This window comes from Eubalaena glacialis, chromosome 10 (assembly GCF_028564815.1).
Source record: "Eubalaena glacialis isolate mEubGla1 chromosome 10, mEubGla1.1.hap2.+ XY, whole genome shotgun sequence".
In the NCBI taxonomy this organism is placed as follows: Eukaryota; Metazoa; Chordata; class Mammalia; order Artiodactyla; family Balaenidae; genus Eubalaena; species Eubalaena glacialis.
Window position 1 is genome coordinate 87,338,094 of NC_083725.1, and position 19,520 is coordinate 87,357,613.

At 34.6% G+C, this 19,520-nt stretch overlaps 1 protein-coding gene across 1 annotated transcript in view; it reads left to right on the forward strand.

Annotated features, from left to right (window-relative positions):
* The window catches only part of GAS2 (growth arrest specific 2), a 159,521-nt gene that overhangs the window by 90,246 nt on the left and 49,755 nt on the right, over positions 1-19,520 (forward strand). Inside the window, exons 5-7 of the mRNA XM_061203152.1 lie at positions 3,218-3,281; positions 11,164-11,305; positions 17,668-17,775. Of these exons, the coding sequence (XP_061059135.1) occupies positions 3,218-3,281; positions 11,164-11,305; positions 17,668-17,775 (314 nt within the window). The remainder of the gene's footprint in view (positions 1-3,217; positions 3,282-11,163; positions 11,306-17,667; positions 17,776-19,520) is intronic.

Sequence of the window (19,520 nt, forward strand, 5' to 3'; positions counted from 1 at the left end):
TATACACATCTATCCATAGTAGTTTTTTTTAATTCTGAAGTTTCTTCCACTGCTTAGTATGGTGGCTTACACATGACAGGTGCACAGACAAAAAATTGCTTATAGGAAAAAAAATGAGTGTATTAATATTAACTAAGCCAAATGAAGATAATCTTTAAGCAAATAATTTACAACAAAAATAATAATAAAGAAAGAAAACTAACCTTGGGAAGTCTTTTCTATGTGCCAAGCATTGGCTAAGAATAACACAAATAATATTGTGTTAAATCCACACAAAAATATTGCAAGATACACACCATTATTTTCCCTCAGAAAACTGAGATTTTATAATCTCCCCAAATAACAAACTAGTAAATTTTAGAGCTCACTTTCAGACCCAGATCTTTGTGGTTCGAATCCCATGGTCACTATTCTCTTTCCATCTGTTAACTTTAGTTTAGAACTTGCTTGAGTGCAAAAACCAAACACAGTCACCTCTTTGGTATAATGTAGATACTACTTAAAGACTCTTGAATTTAATTTTATAGAATAAGGTAAGAGTGTTTGCTTTTACAATTAAATAAACTTTGACATAATTTAAATTCTTGCCTTTTCTAAATATGCTAGGTAAGATTTTAGTCTTTATTCAGTTTGTTTATTGTCACAACCATTATCATCACGACATATTGTCATCATCCTTGATAATTTGAGACATAGTGTTTACTGAGTAATTACTCTGTTCTGTTCTTGTCATTGTGCTGTTATGCCTCTCTGCAGATTTAACTCATTCATTGCTTACAAGTCATCAAACATGATATTTTTGGCCATTATGGATCAGGCATGATATGCCCAATATTCAAAATGCCATTAACAAGTGAGACAATATTATAGGTGTGTTTTGAAGCAATAAAGCAATTGCTTTATTAAAGATAACACTTCCAAGAAAACTAGGAAGTAAAACATCATCTTTCTATTATCATTTTCCTAAGGAATGATGCTGAGTGAGACGTTTATTTGTCTTAAATTTTATAAGCTGGTTCTCTTAAGGGTATAAAAAGGAGAATCATGCAGTTACTTTTCAGTCTGCCAAATTGATTTTCTAATGAGTCCATGGTAGATTCGATATTTGAGTGTTGGCAGGCAAAGGCTGTTTTAAATTGATAGCTGAATACACAATAGCAATGCATCCTACATATCACGTTGTCTTTCTTACATTACCCACATTACTGTTTTTCTTCAGAATGAATTTTATTTTCCATTGAATGTATCTATTGGTATTTACTTCCAATTCTTACTCTCAAAATAAGTACAATACGTTGATTAAAGAATCATGATAGTTGAGTCAGGTGTTGCTTTTTATAGTTGGTGTTGACTGCATATTGGCACAGTTTGGTCAGTTCACTAATAATTTTTATATTTTAACACTGTTTCCATCACAAAATGCATGAGATTGTATCCAAGTCTCCTTGAGCTTTAGATGCTTGCTTCACACAGCTCTCACTGAAGATGAGGGTATTAGCAGGGCCTTAAACATCTTCTTCTCCTCAGCTTTCATGTATTCCTTTTTCCTATTTGTTATTTTGTACCATGGACAGGATAAAAAAAGTCCAAATCAGAAGAAACTGATTATCTAGACAAGAAGATTGATTTTCATTTGTTTGTTTTTGTTTTGTGATGTTTGTTATAGTTCTCTGTTTGAAATTGATGCCTATGTGATATTACAGTCTGTACATTTCATTGCACTGAAGTCGATTTAATATATCAAAAGTTGTATCATTCAGCCAGAGTCAGCTAATGGTGCACTTGAAATTGGAGGTAGTAAATATCTTTGCTTTAAGCCCCTTTAGTTAAAAGTAATTTTAGACTTCCCCAACCTGGGTTTTATGACAATTCACTAAACGTTAGCTGAAACTCAAATTTATATGACCAAGAATGGAAAGATTCTGTAATTCAGATGTCCCATAATCAATTCTATTTTAATAAACATTGCTATGATATTAGAACTTATTTTAAAAGCTTTAAAGATGACATTTTATAAAAAGATAATAAATTTTTGTTTGTTTAAAGCCAAGTGAAATCATATACTTTTATAATCTAAGTAAATGTATTTTTCTATTCACCACACACTCCCAACAAATTCCATTCTGGTGTCAGTGGCAAATATTGCCATTGCCATAACCTGTGGAGAGAAGGAATTAGATATTTAAGTGGGGGAATAGAATAAAGCTGGGAAATTAAATTACTATAAAATTCTATGTTTAAGAATTGAAGCAATATTGCTATTTTTCTTAATGTTTATCAATAAGCTAGTATTTTCTTTTATCAGGATATTGTGTCTATGTAAAGACCATTCTCAATTCTATCTTTTCCCCCCAATATCTGTTGTCTTTATTAGGTGCTGTATATAATAACATTTTAAAAATTCTCTAATCTTAGTTTAAAAAGAAAAAAGTATAAACAGTATATACTCCTCTGGTAGGCTCAACAAATGCAAGTATGATTTGTCAACATTACTGAATGTGTCCAGAGCAATTGATAAAGCAGCTTTATTAAGTAATCATATTATATTAGAAAAGAAATATCAATGCAGAGAACCATCTTCTAATTTGCTCATTTTATGGGCAAAACTGGCTGATGGTATGTATTTGTACATATTTACAAAATTCAGTCAGTTGAAAGTGTTTCTTTCTAAAGTATCATTTAATCAAATTTCGTTAGGAGAAGACATCAAGTTTCAGAGGGCTCACTTGACATTGTTGTTTGGAGGATAACAAAGGACCGTGATGTGTACTTCTTAATCCTTATTCATTGCATTATTTCTGCTAAAATCCCTGGTGGAGATAGAGTTAGGATTTTTAAAAGACCAGACTTTGCTTCATAGTCTTATGTTTGCTGTGTGTTTTTAAGTATCCATCAGCTATTTACATCATAATTATAGCTACATGTGTTTCCAATATTGACTTACAAATATTAACTAATTGAAGAAAATATTTTCAGGGTGGGATTCCTGAGACTCATGGCTTTTGGGGAGGAAGTTGGGCAAAGAGTTTTGAAAACTGCTTTAGGACTTTAGTAAAGCTAACTGTACTGTGGGATAGGATGGTTTCTATGAATGTCAGAATGAAGACTAGCTCATTTACTGGGACCATGAGCGATGAGGGAGTCGATCCTGCTCCCTATTGAGCTGCTTTACTGTCCTTTCTATTGTAAAGGTGTCCACCTTTGTCTTGTCTTTCAGTCCTCCACAAGCAACCCAGAGAAGTGTGTCTCTGTTTGCTAGAGCTTGGCCGGATTGCAGCCAGGTAGGTCATACTACTGCCGGTACTTAAGACTTGACCATCTCAGCATCCAAGCAACTGAGAAGCTTGCTGCCTTTTCATCGCTGATGTTTAACCTAGGTGTTGAGAAGCAACTCCTTCAAATATGATCGGTATGAACATCTCGAGAGCAATTGTTCAAACTAAAAGTGGACCACCAATATTCTTAACATCGTGGCCTTATTGTCAAAGTCACTATGTTAAAACATTTTCTAAATATCCTTTAATTGAAGACATTTTCCTTGCAACTCTTTCTTGGGAGGCTGGGAAGGATCTTGTACATGAAATTGTATGTGACAATTATGCTTTCCTTAGTGGAAAGTCTATTCCCATTATTCTCTCTCTTTCTCAGCTCCCTCATCCCTCTCTTCCTGTTTACTCTTGAATAATTCTCAGCCTCTTCTTTTGTTCCTTTTTCCTCATTTTCCCCATTTAACATCTCATCCCTCAGCTCTTTTGGTTTCTACTCCTGAGTGGATTGATAGTTTTTAAATTATTCTCCATAATTTGATTGGAAAAAGATAGAATATTATCCTTCATATGTAGAGATATCTTTGGAATCTTTTTCTTCTAGAAAAGAAAAACAAGAAGTCATTGTAGAAATCATAACTGTAGCTAAATAAGTAGGGGAAGGGACTTTATTAGCTCAGCTGACTTGATTTGGTTTCATGTCTTCTCCTTATTACATTGCAAATCCTCAAACAAGGCTTCTGACAGTTTTATAAAGCCCAAAGAATTATAAATGAAGATATAAATGTTTGAATAGATCTTGATGCAAAATAAAACTTCAGAATTAATTAGAAGATGTTTTCTCATCCAGATCTGATTATACTTCTAGCATTGAGATCAGATGAACCAATAAGACAAAGTAAGAGTGTGCTCTGGGTGTTAATTCTCAAAGGGAGAGCTAGAAAGAAAATCAAAGAAAAGAAAATACAGGGTGAGCACATCAGCATATTATAGCAATGGGTAGAAAACTTGCTGCCAATGAATAGCCCTTTTTTTGATCCAGTGGAAAATTCACTGTAATCAGAAGAAGTAACCCCAAGTTCTTTAAAACATCATAGTCAACATAATCTTAACAAATTGTTCATCAGGTATGGATTTTACTTTATCATAATAATTGGATGAGAGAGATTGTTTTAATTTTTAAAACTTTGAATTAAATAGGAATGAGGCTCCACTCAATAAGGAGTGAAAAATATCAGTTTGAGACATTTAGGGATGTCCCTACTTTCTCCCACACCTTTCCCAGCTATATTGTGTGACAGCCTCTGGAGAGGGTCCCGTTGTCTTCTGACCACTCAGGTCTCTACTACTCAGGCATAGTTCATAGTATCTGACTGTTTCTTAGAACCCCACTCCCCTTCAATGCTGTCACTTTCTTGGGTTCTGAGAGGGAGCAAGACAAAGGTACCTGTTGCTTTTAGGACTCCGCTAAGCCACTCCTCTACCATGCTTAAGCCTTCTGGCCTGCAGGACAAACAGCTATGAGTCAAAGGACTCAGCCTTGAGTCCTTGGGCTCAGCAGATATCCCCTAAGAAAGGTGATATTAAAAATACAGGAAGGAGGAATACACACAAAGTAAAATCTCAGTAAATGAGCTGCTGCCCCTGAAATGCTAGAGTAAAAGAAAGATTGTCTAGAGTTCCTGGGTAATAGGAGATTAGGCAGAAAACTTTTTGTTTACTTGTTTATTTTAATTATATCATTAGAATATTCTGAAATGCCAGATTCTATTTTGGTGCTTTGATAACCTAAATATGTGGATCAAACAGGCATCATGATTCTGAAAGTTGTGATAGAGGTAAAAAGGAGTGGCGCTATCTACAGAATTAGCTGGGAGTTGTCATTTTCCTCTTGTTTAGTGTACATTATTTACCTATTTTCTGGATTTATTTTATTTTTTGTAATTATACTCTTTATTATGTGAGCACTGTTAGGAATCCTGCTGAACTAAACATTTTAACTATGACCGAGTCATCAAAGAAGAAGGCATGCTATCCAATGACAGAATTCCCTTAGGAATCACCTTTCCTCCAGCTCTGAGTCTGTCATGAATTGCCCCTTGCCATAGTATATAAAACAAATTAATATCTTGGTTAATGAAAGGGGATCATAATGGCCTGGTCAATTTGAAGGTGAAGCATTATATGAAGTGCTTTGTGTGTGTTTTTCCCCAAATATTTTAAAATTGAGATTCTGGGTTGCTCCATTTCTTTTTTTTTTTAAGCCACTTTGTTGAGATATGGTTGACATACAAAAAGCTGTACATATTTAATGCAAACCACTTGATGAGTTTGGATATAAGCATACATTTATGAAACCATCACCACAATCTATGCCATAAATATATCTATCACCTCCAAAAGTTTTCTCTGCCTTCTTTATTATTATTATCATCATCATCATTATTATTATTATTAATAAGAATGGGTGGCTACATTTCTGACCTCACTTTATGACCATGTGTACTGATAAAAGCAGAGATTATTCACATTACAAAAGAAAATTACTAATTTCACAAAGCAGTGATCTAAAGATTAAGACAATACATTACAATATTCAATTTGTAATTTTTGCCTTTTATCTTCTTCACCTAATTAAGTGATGTGAAGTATTGCACACTTACCATGAAAAAGAAAAAAATATGCTAACAGATTATTCAGGGCATCACTTTTTTGTGCAACATAAGGTTAAACAGCTGAATGCCAAATGGGTAGATTGAACATTTAAGTATAAATGTCGATTTAAGTTTCTCTCTGTACACATTTGAAGATTTTATCAAAATTTTAATGGAAGTTCAATTGTGCTTTAAAAACAGTAACCCAATAAACCCAAACATCACTACCTTAGCCCTGTGTTGAAGCATAATCGTTGAAGGAAAAAAGGGAAATTCATCATTCCCATCTTATTTTACGCCTAATTTTTTCTTTAGATATATTAAACCTTTATCTAGATCATTGTATGTGTGCTTCCTCCTCCCTGTACTCCTCTATGGAGCTGAATTAAGACAGAGTTACTGAATTATTGAATTAAGACAGCATTAGACAAAACCAGAAGTGGTATTTGGAGAGCTCTCAAGAATCACAACATTAATTTGTACACACAACAGATGAGGTTTGGCCATAACAAAATCCCAATACAACCTTGCGAGTTTTGTGTTTTTTCCACTGATAGATGATGTTTCTTTACACTTGATTCTAAACATTTATTTCTCAAATTACATAGATGTCATCTTAAAAGCATCAACATCACTTTAGAAATGATTCACTAAATATTTCTAATTCCCTGCTGTATTCTCTTGCCTGGGAACACTCCATGAAGCTCCTTTGAGAGCTGTGGGGTGGGTGAATGAGACCACTTATTTTTGTTCACATGGGTGAAACTTCCTTTTATTTTCAACTAAACAGAGCTGTCATCACTGGAGAGTGAAATCCCTCTGTTAATATTTCAGAAACCATGTCAGTTTCTGTGTGTAAAATATGCATGTTTGCCTTCTGCAAAATAAAACACTCAACAAAAACAGGTCAATAAAACCTCAAAGATCTTTTTAATGAGGGTGCTTTGATATTCATTGTTTAAAAAAAGTTACTATGAATTCAACCTTTTTTAAGACTGCAGAATTAAGATTAGCTTTATGATAAAACTAAAAAAAAGACTTTTGATATTTTGGTTTGGGGCTATGATGAATAGTCAACATCAGAGGGAAGCTTTTTATATTTTTATTTTTGAGTGTTTTCTTCATTTTCAGCAAAATTTATGACCATTCAAAAGAAATATACTTTGTGAATATTTTTGTTAGTCTCCTATTTTAATCCATGCCTTAATGAAATGTTACTTAAAAGAAAATATTCTTATACAAGGCTTATTAATTAACTCATCCTATTTAAAGAGCTTGACTCTGACTGCTAAGAATAAAATTTGTTTTCATATGAGTGAAATTTCCATCCAAATTTAAATCTATCTTTAAATAACTTTAAAACAGAATAAAAAATGGGGCAAAAACCATCTTGCAAGAATCTATAAACTATCTGTTGTATGCCTTAAGAAGGGGGAGTTTCTAAACTTTATCCCTCCAACTCTAGTAAAATAGGCTCCAGATGTCTTTTCTTTGAAAATTATAGTCTAGTAAATAGTTTGAGTAAATTTTCTAGTTCAGGGCTTAGTTTGGGGGCTCAATTATTTCATCTAGACCAATCTCAAAAGCTATATCCTGTGCCAGAAAAATGAAAAGTCCATTTCTAAGATCTCATCATAAAGTTATTAACCATAAGACCATTTCCCTAGCACTTTGCATTTTTGAAATGAGACCAAAAAATGATAATATGATATTGCCCTTTCAGTATTCTCCCTACTTTCACATCACTGGGGTATACAGATGCAAAGATTTGGTTTTAGTGGATTCAACCTTCTTGCTATCTTTAGTTGACCCTTATTCAGTTTGAAAGCAACAGTTGCCCCTTCTCCCGCAAAGCTTTGAAATCTTGTAGTTGGACAAGAATAGAAAACACTATAAATTTTTGAAAACCTTATAAACAAAATCAAAATGTAGAGTGGTATAGAGTTAATCATGGAAACCAGAATGAAGCAGCCTTTTGGAGAGCAGAAAAAAGACCTACTGGTAACTAAGCTGGCTTCAGGTGCAGGCCCCCAACCCAAGGGGAATTTCATGATTTACAGACTGTTGACACCTCCAGACAGACAGGAAGCCAATAAATCATATTTGAGTGTGTATTTCAGGATTGGCTGACTGTACCTTAGGCAGCTTGAAGTATTCAAAAGCCAATATAAGCAGAAATTTGGGGCTTAGTGTTGATTTTCTATGTTCAGTGGCATAGCTAATTTTCAGCATTCCCAGATAAAGAAAAATCTCCAGGGCAAAGTTTTCCATGTATGACTTTGTTACCAACTTCATTCAAATTTTGTTTTGTATTCAACATGGAGTGGAGCTTGTTGTTACTTTTTAATAACATATTTCTTATTATTTCACTTTGTTAAAAAAGAAAAAAGAAAAAGAAAAAATTGTGCAACCCAAACAGCCTGCTCCTGAAAGGTGGTATGAATCCACCTACAATTACAAATGAAATCATATTTTCCAATTGACCCAATTTATACTTTCAAATATGATGTTTTCATTTATGATTGACTTTTAATTGGCTGTGAATCCTAGCATGTTAAATTCCTCTAGCTTCACTGCCCAGTTTATGTTATTATCTTGAGAACATTAAATGTAGCAAAATGTTATACCTTGATGGAACTAAGAATTCACATAAGTCTAGAGGGATTAAAAAGGGTTGCCTGTTGAAGTTCATCCAGCGAGTTAGCAGCAAAAATGAATTTATAACTTGTTCTGCTATGCTCCAGCACTGAGATATTCCTGCCATCCTACAATTCTAGGGAAATTAATTTAAAGAAAGCCTATGGTGAGTTTTTTGGTAAAGGATACCAACAATAGTAATAATATAACAATAGTAATAACACTACATCTTAATTTTGAGGCTGTTACATAATTTCATTGGGTGGTATATTTTAAAAAGTTAAAACTTTGGCAAAAGGACCTCAATGCTGCAGTTTCCTGGTTGTGCAAGCTTTGATACATCAGTTATCAACAGCCGTGTCAGAGGTGGTGCCATGTGTCAGACACTGTGCTGGGAGTGTAATGGATACTGTTTTAATTCCTTCTAACTGTATTAAAACACAGGAATTAGAATTTCCATTTTACAGTGAAATAAAACTGAGGCTCAGAAATAATGTATGTCAAGATGCCCAAAAGTTCCAGACACATGGAATTCAGTAACAGTTGCTCTTTTAACTTTCTTCTTCCTCCCTCCTCCCCTCCCTCCCTCTCTCTCTCTCTCTCCTGCTATGTCAGACCTCTAGGACAGGCCACTTTCATCTGTGTTTTCCTGAGAGAAAACAGACTCTTAGAGGTTAAGTGATTTGCTAAATTTAAAGAGTAAGTTAATGGCATAGTTAGCTCAAGTCTGCCTCAGGGAAGAATGATACCCAAATCTTCAAGTGAATATTACTGGTACTTGTCAACAGTAATGAGATGCTGGGTTGAGTTAAGTGTAATTAATGAGTACTAGAAAGTTAAAAATGTATTTTAGTTTTGAATAGGGTTTAAAGTTTTCTAGAAGAACATTTTTTGGGGGTACAACACTTATTTACATTTAATGTTGATATGTTTTATTAAAGTGATATGCATTTAAAGATCCAAAACAATGAAATCTAATTCATCTTTGGAGCCTGAACTCATTGTTATATGAGAATATGGAAATTTTTTGCATTCAAAAAAAGTAGCTATTAAGTATCTATTGTGTGCCAGGATCTACACTGGCTGCTAGGGATACTGTGAATCAGACAGTCTCTACTGTTATAGAATCTGAGGTCTATTGCATGTTTCTACAAATGTCCTGTTAACTGGCTAATCTGTATAAAGGGTTTGAAATGTGATAAATAGTGCCTAAAGTCTTTTAGCTAATGATTTATGTAACTAAAAATTACTCTGTTCACTAGAGGCAGTTAGCAAAACAGCAATTATTATTTGAGTTGTGCCAGCTTAAACTGTTTTGTACTGAATTCTGATATAAGTTTTCCAGCTCTCAAAGGCCACCTGACATATGTGATGATGTCAGTTAAAATAACAAGCCATTAGAACAGGATGATGATAACCTAAGCTCTTACATTTAATGATGTTTTAATATACTATTCACTCACTCTAAGGTATTAGACATATTGCCAACATATTTATTCTCTATATATAGGTTATTTACTTTGTAGGTAATCCACAGCCTATTTTTAAAAAATTTCCAAGTGACTTTTTCCTCTTCTTTCTAACATGTGATCACCTGATTAAAATGTCAGAGAAAACCTGAAGTAAGAAAACCTAGATTTGCATCTTTATTCTGTTCCTAGCTCGTTCTATATTTCCTCTGGATCTGTTTTATTTATTCTGTAAAAATGAAAGGGTATAACTACATGAACCCAAAGATCCTTCCCAATTCTCAAATTCTGGAATTATCTTTGGCCTCCTTCACCTAGGTGCAATTGATACGCATCTAGGAAACCAAACCAAATTTAAACTTAGCCTAAGAAAAATATGGGAGATTAGAATGCTGTTAACAACTACATCTCTGTCTTTGAACTGCTGTGGCATTTATAATTTACAACACATAATTTTGAACATATTGTTATTCTAAATTATTTTTGTTTCTTTATTCATTTTCTTTCTCAGTAATACTGTACATGCTTTCATTATGTTGTTCTTAAAAGCATAACCAATGTACTGTATTACCCATTCTACCTTGTTCTGGGTCCATAAAGATATACAAGTAAGAGTGAATTTCTTCTCTGTTAATTCATTTAAGGACATTTATTTGGGGAAATTGCTGTTTTCAACTTGACTCTGACTCTCTGATTTTATTTCCATTTTTAACAAGCTTATATTCAAAATAGGAGTTCAATTATAGCATTGATATCATTAAAGCTAGTAAATCTGAAAGCTGAAGACTAAATTAATATGGTAATTCATGTTATTGACTCATTAATATATTATATGGAGTATTTTATTTTTAGTATGTTATGCATCTATTCATTTATATGTTCATATATAGATGTAAACATATATGCGTATGTATATGTAACTATAAATATATATGTATGTATGTATGGGGGTGTGTGTGTTTTTCCCTGCTTAAAAGGGTGCCAATTTAAGAACATGCTATTTCAATGCCAGAGAAAAGTTAATGTTGTTTTGAAAAGTCAGCAATTTGGTCCTATGGTATAATTGAATGCAACATACGGCTAGTGTATCGTTATTACAACTTACGCATGTGTATTGATGTGGTGTCTTTTAAAAAGGTATGGTGTGGAGCCTCCTGGTTTGATAAAATTGGAAAAAGAAATTGAACAGGAAGAAACACTCTCTGCCCCTTCTCCTTCACCTTCTCCTTCATCAAAGTCTTCTGGAAAAAAGAGTACAGGAAACTTACTGGATGATGCAGTAAGTGAAATTGGTCAAGTTTCTTATCAACACTTGGTCTTTTTTGAACTTCAAAATTCATTCTGTACAATCTTCTATCAGTCTAACCTTTACCTATTCCAATGTTATTGAAATTTATTTTAAAATCCTATGAGGAAGTTTATAGTCCTGCAATTCATTCTGAGATTCAAAACTGAGCCACTTATTTAAAATAAAGCGTCACTTAATTCTGCTGAGTAGTATCTAAAATTTTAGGATAATAAGTCAACCTGCTGAACATTGTCTTTGAAAACACTTAAGCCTTGATACTATTGGTTCCTGTTTCCTTATTCACTGATAAGAAGCCTGAGGCATGGGACTTGAGGATTTTTAAAGAAGGAAAAGCAAAATACCATGGAGAAGATAACTGCCCTTTACTGACTGCCTGCTATGGGCCGGGTTCTGCCAGTATTCTTCAAGTGCTCTTGTTATCTTTAGGGCGGGTTTCTTATTGAGGAACCTGAGACTTGAAGTTGAATTACCTGCTGAGAGGAAGAGAGGAGCTTAGATTCCAACCTAATTTTGTCTAACTCTCTGAGGTCACCGTCCCTCAGAGTCCTTGAGTCACCGTCTTTGGCAGATTAGGAAATATTTTCATTATACCCTCATAATTACAGAAAACAGATTCTGGGTGTAACAGTAAACAGGATGAAATAAAATTCTCTGGCTACTTCTGTTGTCTCTTAAGTAGTGTGTCATGTGTGTGCATTTACTTCCCAGCACATATGTTTTGAGCGTAAATGTCAAAAACCTATGGGTTTTATAAAAAATGGAAACCGCGGGGATGTCAGACTGAAGTATGTCTCACATACACAAGGAGAGTTCTTAGAAACTAGCACCAACCATAATGCCAGTTATAAGGAATAGGCAGGATTGAAAAGGACAGCTAGCCTGTAGCTGAGAGCTTCCTTCCCAAGGGTCTGAGCTGAAAAGAACAGGGGAAATGGCTGATTGGTGCTGAAAGGATGCAGAAAGAAAGATTCCCCCATCTTTTCTGTCTTCCATGTGACACTATAACCTATATTGCAGATTTAAATGAGCAGAAATATAACAATTTGTCTGAACGATTGAGAATTCCCATTTCTGCTAAGGGTAGCACACATAAACTTAGCCCATCAAGATATCTTATCCAATACCAGTTTAATTTAGTTTTCCTTTGTCCAATCCACTCAGAAATGAAAGGATAGGCAGGGCATTTTAATATAATACACCTAAAAGGATTTTAAAATCACAGGAATGTTTTTAAGGATCAGTCACATGTCTTGAATCCTGCTGTTTCATTTTTATTTTGTAAGGTAATTGAATAACATTGTGCTAATAGTAGATAATGGCACATTATTTATATATTGATGAGAACAATTTTTTCTTCTCTCTCAATTATACTTTCTCCATTAGACTTACTTTAGAGTAAGATCTTCCTTTTAGTCTTTCTCTCATAAAAGTGTTTTTCTGGGGTTACTATGCTTGATCTTAGTCCTTTTCCTCTCAGCTGTTACCTCCATTCACTTCCTTTAATGCATTAGAGTCAGAGGTCTGACCCTTAACCTCCTAATGAATGAATTACTGAATCAAATGAATGTTTTAGTCCTCAAATTTTGAGACCACTTTCTGGTGTTTGACACTGTTGACCACTCTGTTCTTGAAATTCTTCTCCATGAACTTTATTGCTACCAGAATGATCAACCTAAACGCAACTCAGAATTGATTAAAATTGTATAGGGGCTCTATAATATCCAGGGTAAAGCCCAGACTCAGGTATGTGTCACATAAGCCCTCCATGTTGTGGCCCATTTTGTCTTTCCCAGACTTTTTGCCCTATGGATTCATTCTTGCATTTTGATGTATCTATTGTAAACCTATACTCTAATCCCAGACTCCCAAGGATTTTTTATACCCTGTGTTTTTCCTCACTTGGCTTCCTCACACTGCTCATCTTTGAAATCTACTTTTAGACACCTTTTCATCTTCTAAAATTCAGGTTGTGTGGCCTTCCATAGAAAGCCTTTCTTGGCATCTCTCATCCCAGGTAAAACTGACAAATTTGTCCTTGGTACCTCAAGTACTTTTATATATTTAATGAAGTGTTTACCTTATTGGGCATACATACCTATTCTTCTCTAGGTATGGTCCTTGCTCTCAAAGACAAGGACCATATTTTATTCAGCTATATCTAGCACCATGCTTATTGGATAAATTATTAATGTGGGCAATCAAAGTTTAAAAAAGATTCTCCCTTTTTCTATTTATCTGGAATGGCCATGTGCTCTGGAAATATGTGCACTTCTCAGCTCTGCTGTAGCTTTGCAGAGCGAGGAGATGTTGCCCCTTGAAACCATTTCCATGAGCCTGGGAAAAGTAGTTAGAATGGTTCCCTTTCTTCACCAGCTTGTCTCACATGTGGCCATCCCTCATCCTTGAGAAGGGGAGAAGAAGGACAGGAGGGAGAAGGTGGTGAAACAACGATGAAAGGGAGTTTGGAAAAGTTTTACTTATACTCCAGTTCAGAAGAGGTAGATGGGATAGGGACTCTCTTCAAAATAGCAAGACTGTCATTCTGTGGTTGTTCTTCCCTACTCCAAGTTCTGTTCTCTTAGCTGGAGACAATGAAGGGGGTTTCAGAGAAGCTTTAAAGTTTGTCAGGGTTTGGGAACATAACCATCTGTATAGTGAAGGGGTTTTCATTGAACGTAGGAAATGTTCTAAGCAGATATTTCTATACTGTTGCCAGCTAGAATACTATGTTCACAGCCTTCAAACTAGCATTTCTCATGCTAGTTCGAATGTTTAATCAAACACTCACACCACCAGATGACCCGTGGAAAAAGAATTCCATGGTTAGGTTAGTTTGAGAAATACAACTTACTATAGTCCCTACCTAGAGTTTGGCAATGCATTCTGGCATATCAAAGGCACTAGTGAGTTCCATAATAAGATCTTGTTTAACCTGGAGTTTTCCATGCTTATTTGGCCACAGAAGCCTCTTACAGTCTTCTTCATTCTACACTGGGGAAATTGCATTGAAATATTTGCATTCTGTTTAAGTGATAGTTTTTCACTGAGTGTTTTATTTCAGGGACAGTGGAACAGAGAGAAAAAACATATGAACCTCACTAATGGCTTAAATCAGAGCTTCATACGTCAGATATAAAAAGGAAATAGTTCCTATGGCAACTGCTTCACTGCATATGAGGCATATATAGCCATTGGGGAGTTGAAATTCATATACTCCAACATGTTCTTTAGAATAGGGATATAAAATATTGCTTGCAAAGTTCCTGTGTTTAGTTAATACTATTGGCTATTTCTACTCTGGCAAAGTTATTATTTACATCAAAAAAAAAAGAGAAAAAAAAAGGAGAATAAAGAAGGGGAGTAAAAAAAAAAAAAATGGAGAAAAGAGTAAAGGAAAAAGAAAAAGAGATGCAGACCTGTGCTAAGATGTCATATTCCAGTGAACAGTTTCAACAATAACTGCCAGTTTTGAAACTTTCAATGTGTCCTCACATTTCTTTGTTTGCTACTTAGGAGAACTGTGGAAAATTGAAAAACAAAATAGGTGACCTTTTATGTGGATAGTACATCCCACCTTCTTTAATCAAGCCAGACATCGTAAGAGAAACACAGTGGAGTCCATTCGGATTAATATATTCCCCTGATGTCCTGATAGAGTGATTCAGCTGTGATAAAATGATGGGGTCAGGTTTAGTGCCCTCGTGTTCAGCCTGTTCCCACACAATGAGTTGAATACAGTTCTAAGAAGCCATTCTTACTTTCTTCCTCTTCTCCATCAACTTCCTCAGTCTGGGGATGAGAGATAGTATAATTCTGAGTAATCAGGCTCCTCTTGAAATCCCATTTCAACAGAAAGCTGGCTGGGTTCCTGGCCAAAACCAGAACACCTGCCAGACTGACTTACCCTAAGGTAATGTAAGAAGCAAGATGTCATCAGTCACTGTTTACTTAACTCCCCACAGCCTGGCCTTGTCTCTTCCATTTCTGCTTCCAGCTCTCACACAGCCACACAAAAGCCCTTGATCTTAAAAAACAAGTATATTTTCAAAGCTTAGGAAGGCATTAGAGAAGGACAGGCCACTTGAGAAAGTGTTTCTTGTATTTTATTTCATTTGGTACCAATAGTTTCTGTATTTTGTCTAAAAACACTTCAAGATGGAAATACTTTCCATCCATACTTGTAATTGTCATTTCTTAGCAGAGGAACCACTTGAACACCAATTTACTGTCTGCTCAGTTACTACATCGTGGTAAAGCTGTGCCAGGCATGACTCTCCTAAAGTCTGGGCCATGTGCTTTTATGATGCTGACTGTAGGATTTTTTTTCAGGGCGGCCAAAGTCCTTCTCCCTCCCTCCCTCCCTCCTTTCCTTCTTTTCTCATGGAATTATTGTGGTGCTAAGGAAAACTGTACTGCTTCTAGCTATGGTATGCGATAAATACAATTTATATATATATATACACACACACATTTATATTTTTTTAGCATTTATTTATTTTTTAACATCTTTTTTGGAGTATAATTGCTTTACAATGGTATGCTGGTTTCTGCTGTATAACAAAGTGAATCAGCTACACATATACATGTATCCCCATATCTCCTCACATTTATATTTTTAAAGCATGTCTATAAATACATATTGAAGGAGATACACGTAGAGGAACACTTACAACACTTACGACAACACACATTCATTGGTCCTGTGACCTCACCCCCACCCCAGAATGTGGGTCTGCATTATAGAAGGGAATCCCTAGGGATAGGATTCTACTAATACTGGGGGAGTGGGTGGATATATCTATGGCCCAAGTATCATATGGTATGGAAAATCCAGAACTCAAAGACATGGGCCTAATCACTCACATAACGATGTTAGACAGTTCCCTCACTTTTTCAATGAAAGCCATCTCTAAAATTCTTTGAATCCAGTCTTAATCTGTCACACTAATTCCCTCCTGTGTCCTTTTTAGGTCCCTGTGCTTATTTATCCATTTATTATTTATTTATTTATCCAAACTTATCTTAATATAAGTTTTGCTTCAGGATTCCCCCAGTCTTTCTAGCTTTCCCCTCTAGTGTCTTATGCTTCCATACTTTCTGGAACCTTGCTTATTCTAGGGAAACCAAGATGCTTAAGTCCTTTACTCCAACAGGCAAGTGAGTTCCTGCGTGACTCTTCCCACAGTTTTTTCTTAGTGGAAGACTGATTGAAGTCAGACATTGAATTATTTGATGAAATGATTGAATTGCTTTGATGACAAAACTCTAGGAATCATATCTTTGTGGAGGCAAGAATTTGGGTGAGGGGTGTCCAAGCCAGTCCCTTGAGAATTTAAATTTGTTCTGTCTAGCTTCTCAAATGTAGGCTGTACGTTATTTAGATCTGTCTTCTATGGAAATTTTGACTCAGAACACAACATATTATTCTTTTGGGTTGTTTGGCTTGTTGGTTAGTTGAAGAGAGGACAGTTATGAGACACAGCATGGCAGGTTCCCAACCAAGGAAAACATAAATAAATAAACCTTATTCCTAAAATCATGGACTATACATTGTCTTTAATAGTCACAACTATTTATAAGCATTATGCACTTATCATTTAGTGTATGTGTTTTGTAAAGAGTACAGAGATAGATAAAATAGGGAAAATCTGATATTCAGACATGGATTCTATAAAATACATATAAATTGTAAGATACTGCTACAGAAATAGGTTTTGGCAGGTGGGAATTACTGAGGAGTGAATTGCTGGATTAGTCTGGATGAATTAGAGATGACTCCTTAAAGAAAGTCTCAGGGTTCAAAATAAGGTTAAATAGTCTCATTTTTAAATAATAATAATTTTAAAATTCTCATTTATTTTGAAAATGGGTAAAATTAATATTAAAGTTATGATGAGGAAACATATAGACTATGTCTATATGTTTCCTCATCATAATAGACTATGTTAACGTGCCTTGTATTCGAGTTCTCAATATATTTATCTTGACAATCCAATGTACATGATCTTTTTAATCCTCTAAACATGAGAACCCAGCTCGTCATCCCTACACTACCAGTTGGTTTGCTTGTGATTATCCTCCAGCATCATTATCATTGTCATCATCCAGCTTATGCCTTAGTGCAGCTATTGGCCTTCACAAAGTGCCTTCAGGGCCTGACCTTTACATAGTTAAGACTTAATGTGATATGTCTATGCTCACATCATGTCCATAGTCTGATATAGAACAAATTGAAAAGCATTCATGGTTCAGGGGCCTTTGAACCCGTGGAACAAATTAATCTAAAGGCAACCTGATTAAGGAGAATGAACTTGCCTGCTCTTCTATTTCAGGTGAAACGGATTTCTGAAGATCCTCCTTGCAAATGCCCGAGCAAGTTCTGTGTGGAGAGGCTCTCGCAAGGAAGATACCGAGTGGGAGAAAAGATCCTCTTCATTAGGGTAAAGTTTTACTTTTCACTTGACAGCTTGACCTTTCAGAGCATATACAGGACTTAAATTGCAGGTTACAGGGAAAATACGACCAGTAACTCAACAGGAACTTCCCTTATGGTGCTTACAATTGGATTTGAAGACATGAGGTATGAAAATTTTTTATTATCATACATAATTATCACTGAGGGCTAAATAAATAGAACTTTATCTTTTTTTATGTATACACAAACGTATACCCCAAACAGATCATGGAAATCAAATAGAATGAGGAAAAGAAGAGAAAACAAATTCCTTTTTTGTCTATGCATTTAGTTTCAAAGGAAGAAAATCCACCTCAATGGGTAATAAAAACAGTATTCTGCCCTGGTTTTCCATATCTCAAGTTTGGGAAATGATTAACCTATAGGTCCTGATAACTTTCAAATTATTTGAACATGACTTTTCAAAAAGTTTGGGTTGTAAACCAGAGTGAGGAGAGTCAAAACTCATTACAACGGCATGGTTAAATGATGACTGCCATTTTTTTACTGGTTTTCTGGGTTAGAATAAAGAAACGTGGGCCTGTGCCAATGAATGATTTGGTGGCCTCTATCCATTTTACAATCATCCTAATTAAAAATCTGACTAGATGTCATGAACAATTCTTGACTGTAATTATTGGCTCAATAAAGTAACATTTCAGGCTGTGATCTGTTTTGTTAATAATCAAGAGAATTTAATCTCTCAAAATACATTTGTTGCTTTTCCTGAGACCAAGAATTCTTCTTTTCAAAATTAAGAAAGTGAAAAATAAAGCACTGATATACTCCTAGAAATCTGCAATTAATGAGTCCTTCTATCTTATTTTTAGTCATTTCCTAAAGAATAGAGGTTACGACTCTGAGAAGCTGTATTGTCTTGTCATTTGAATAAGTTAAAATATTTTCCTTTTTATTTTATTTTGTAGAGCTGAATAATTTGAATGTGTACATCTAATACAATCAGTGAACATTCTTAGCATACTCAAATCAGTGATGACCCAGTAGAAATTTTTTCCAGTGTAAAGTTTTCTTTTTAATGACCACTTTTGACTGAAAGTTATTTGTACGACAATTTTTTAAGGCTCTACAAGGTGTAATTTAAAGAAAAGTTTAATTATAATTAGCCTTCAAAAATAATGTCAATCATTTTGTATTTTAATCTAACATTAGGTCAGTGTTTATTGATCTAAAAAAAATGTTCAGGTAATAATTGCTATTTTGCTTTGGAAAGGTAATGAAAGGGATATAATGATATGTTATTATTAGGGGCTTGAGAACCAGTTTAGGAGAATGGCCTCCCTAGAGTAGACAATTGGCCCAGTCATCACTTATTGTTCTTTGTTACAAGGATAACATACATGTTTATTTTAGCCAACCAGCCTGCTTTTGCTTTAACACATTAATAAATGGTGATTTAGTAGTACCTCCACAGATGTGTTTAAATTTTACTAAGTTGGCCTTTCTCAACTGAAGCTCAGGCTTCTTGAGACTATTAAGCCCTGGAGCTTAGACTCAAAACATAGGGTTTTTTAATTTATTTAAACAATTATTCTTTTTTATAATGGAAGTGTTGACAAAACACATGATTAATAAATTAGATGTTTTTCCCTCTAATGTAACCTAATATCTTTAGGCAAAAATATATATTACATACATTTATTTGTATCTGGTCTTCCATATTTAGTCAACTGTCAAAGAATTTGATGTCTATATTTGTGAATAACATAAATG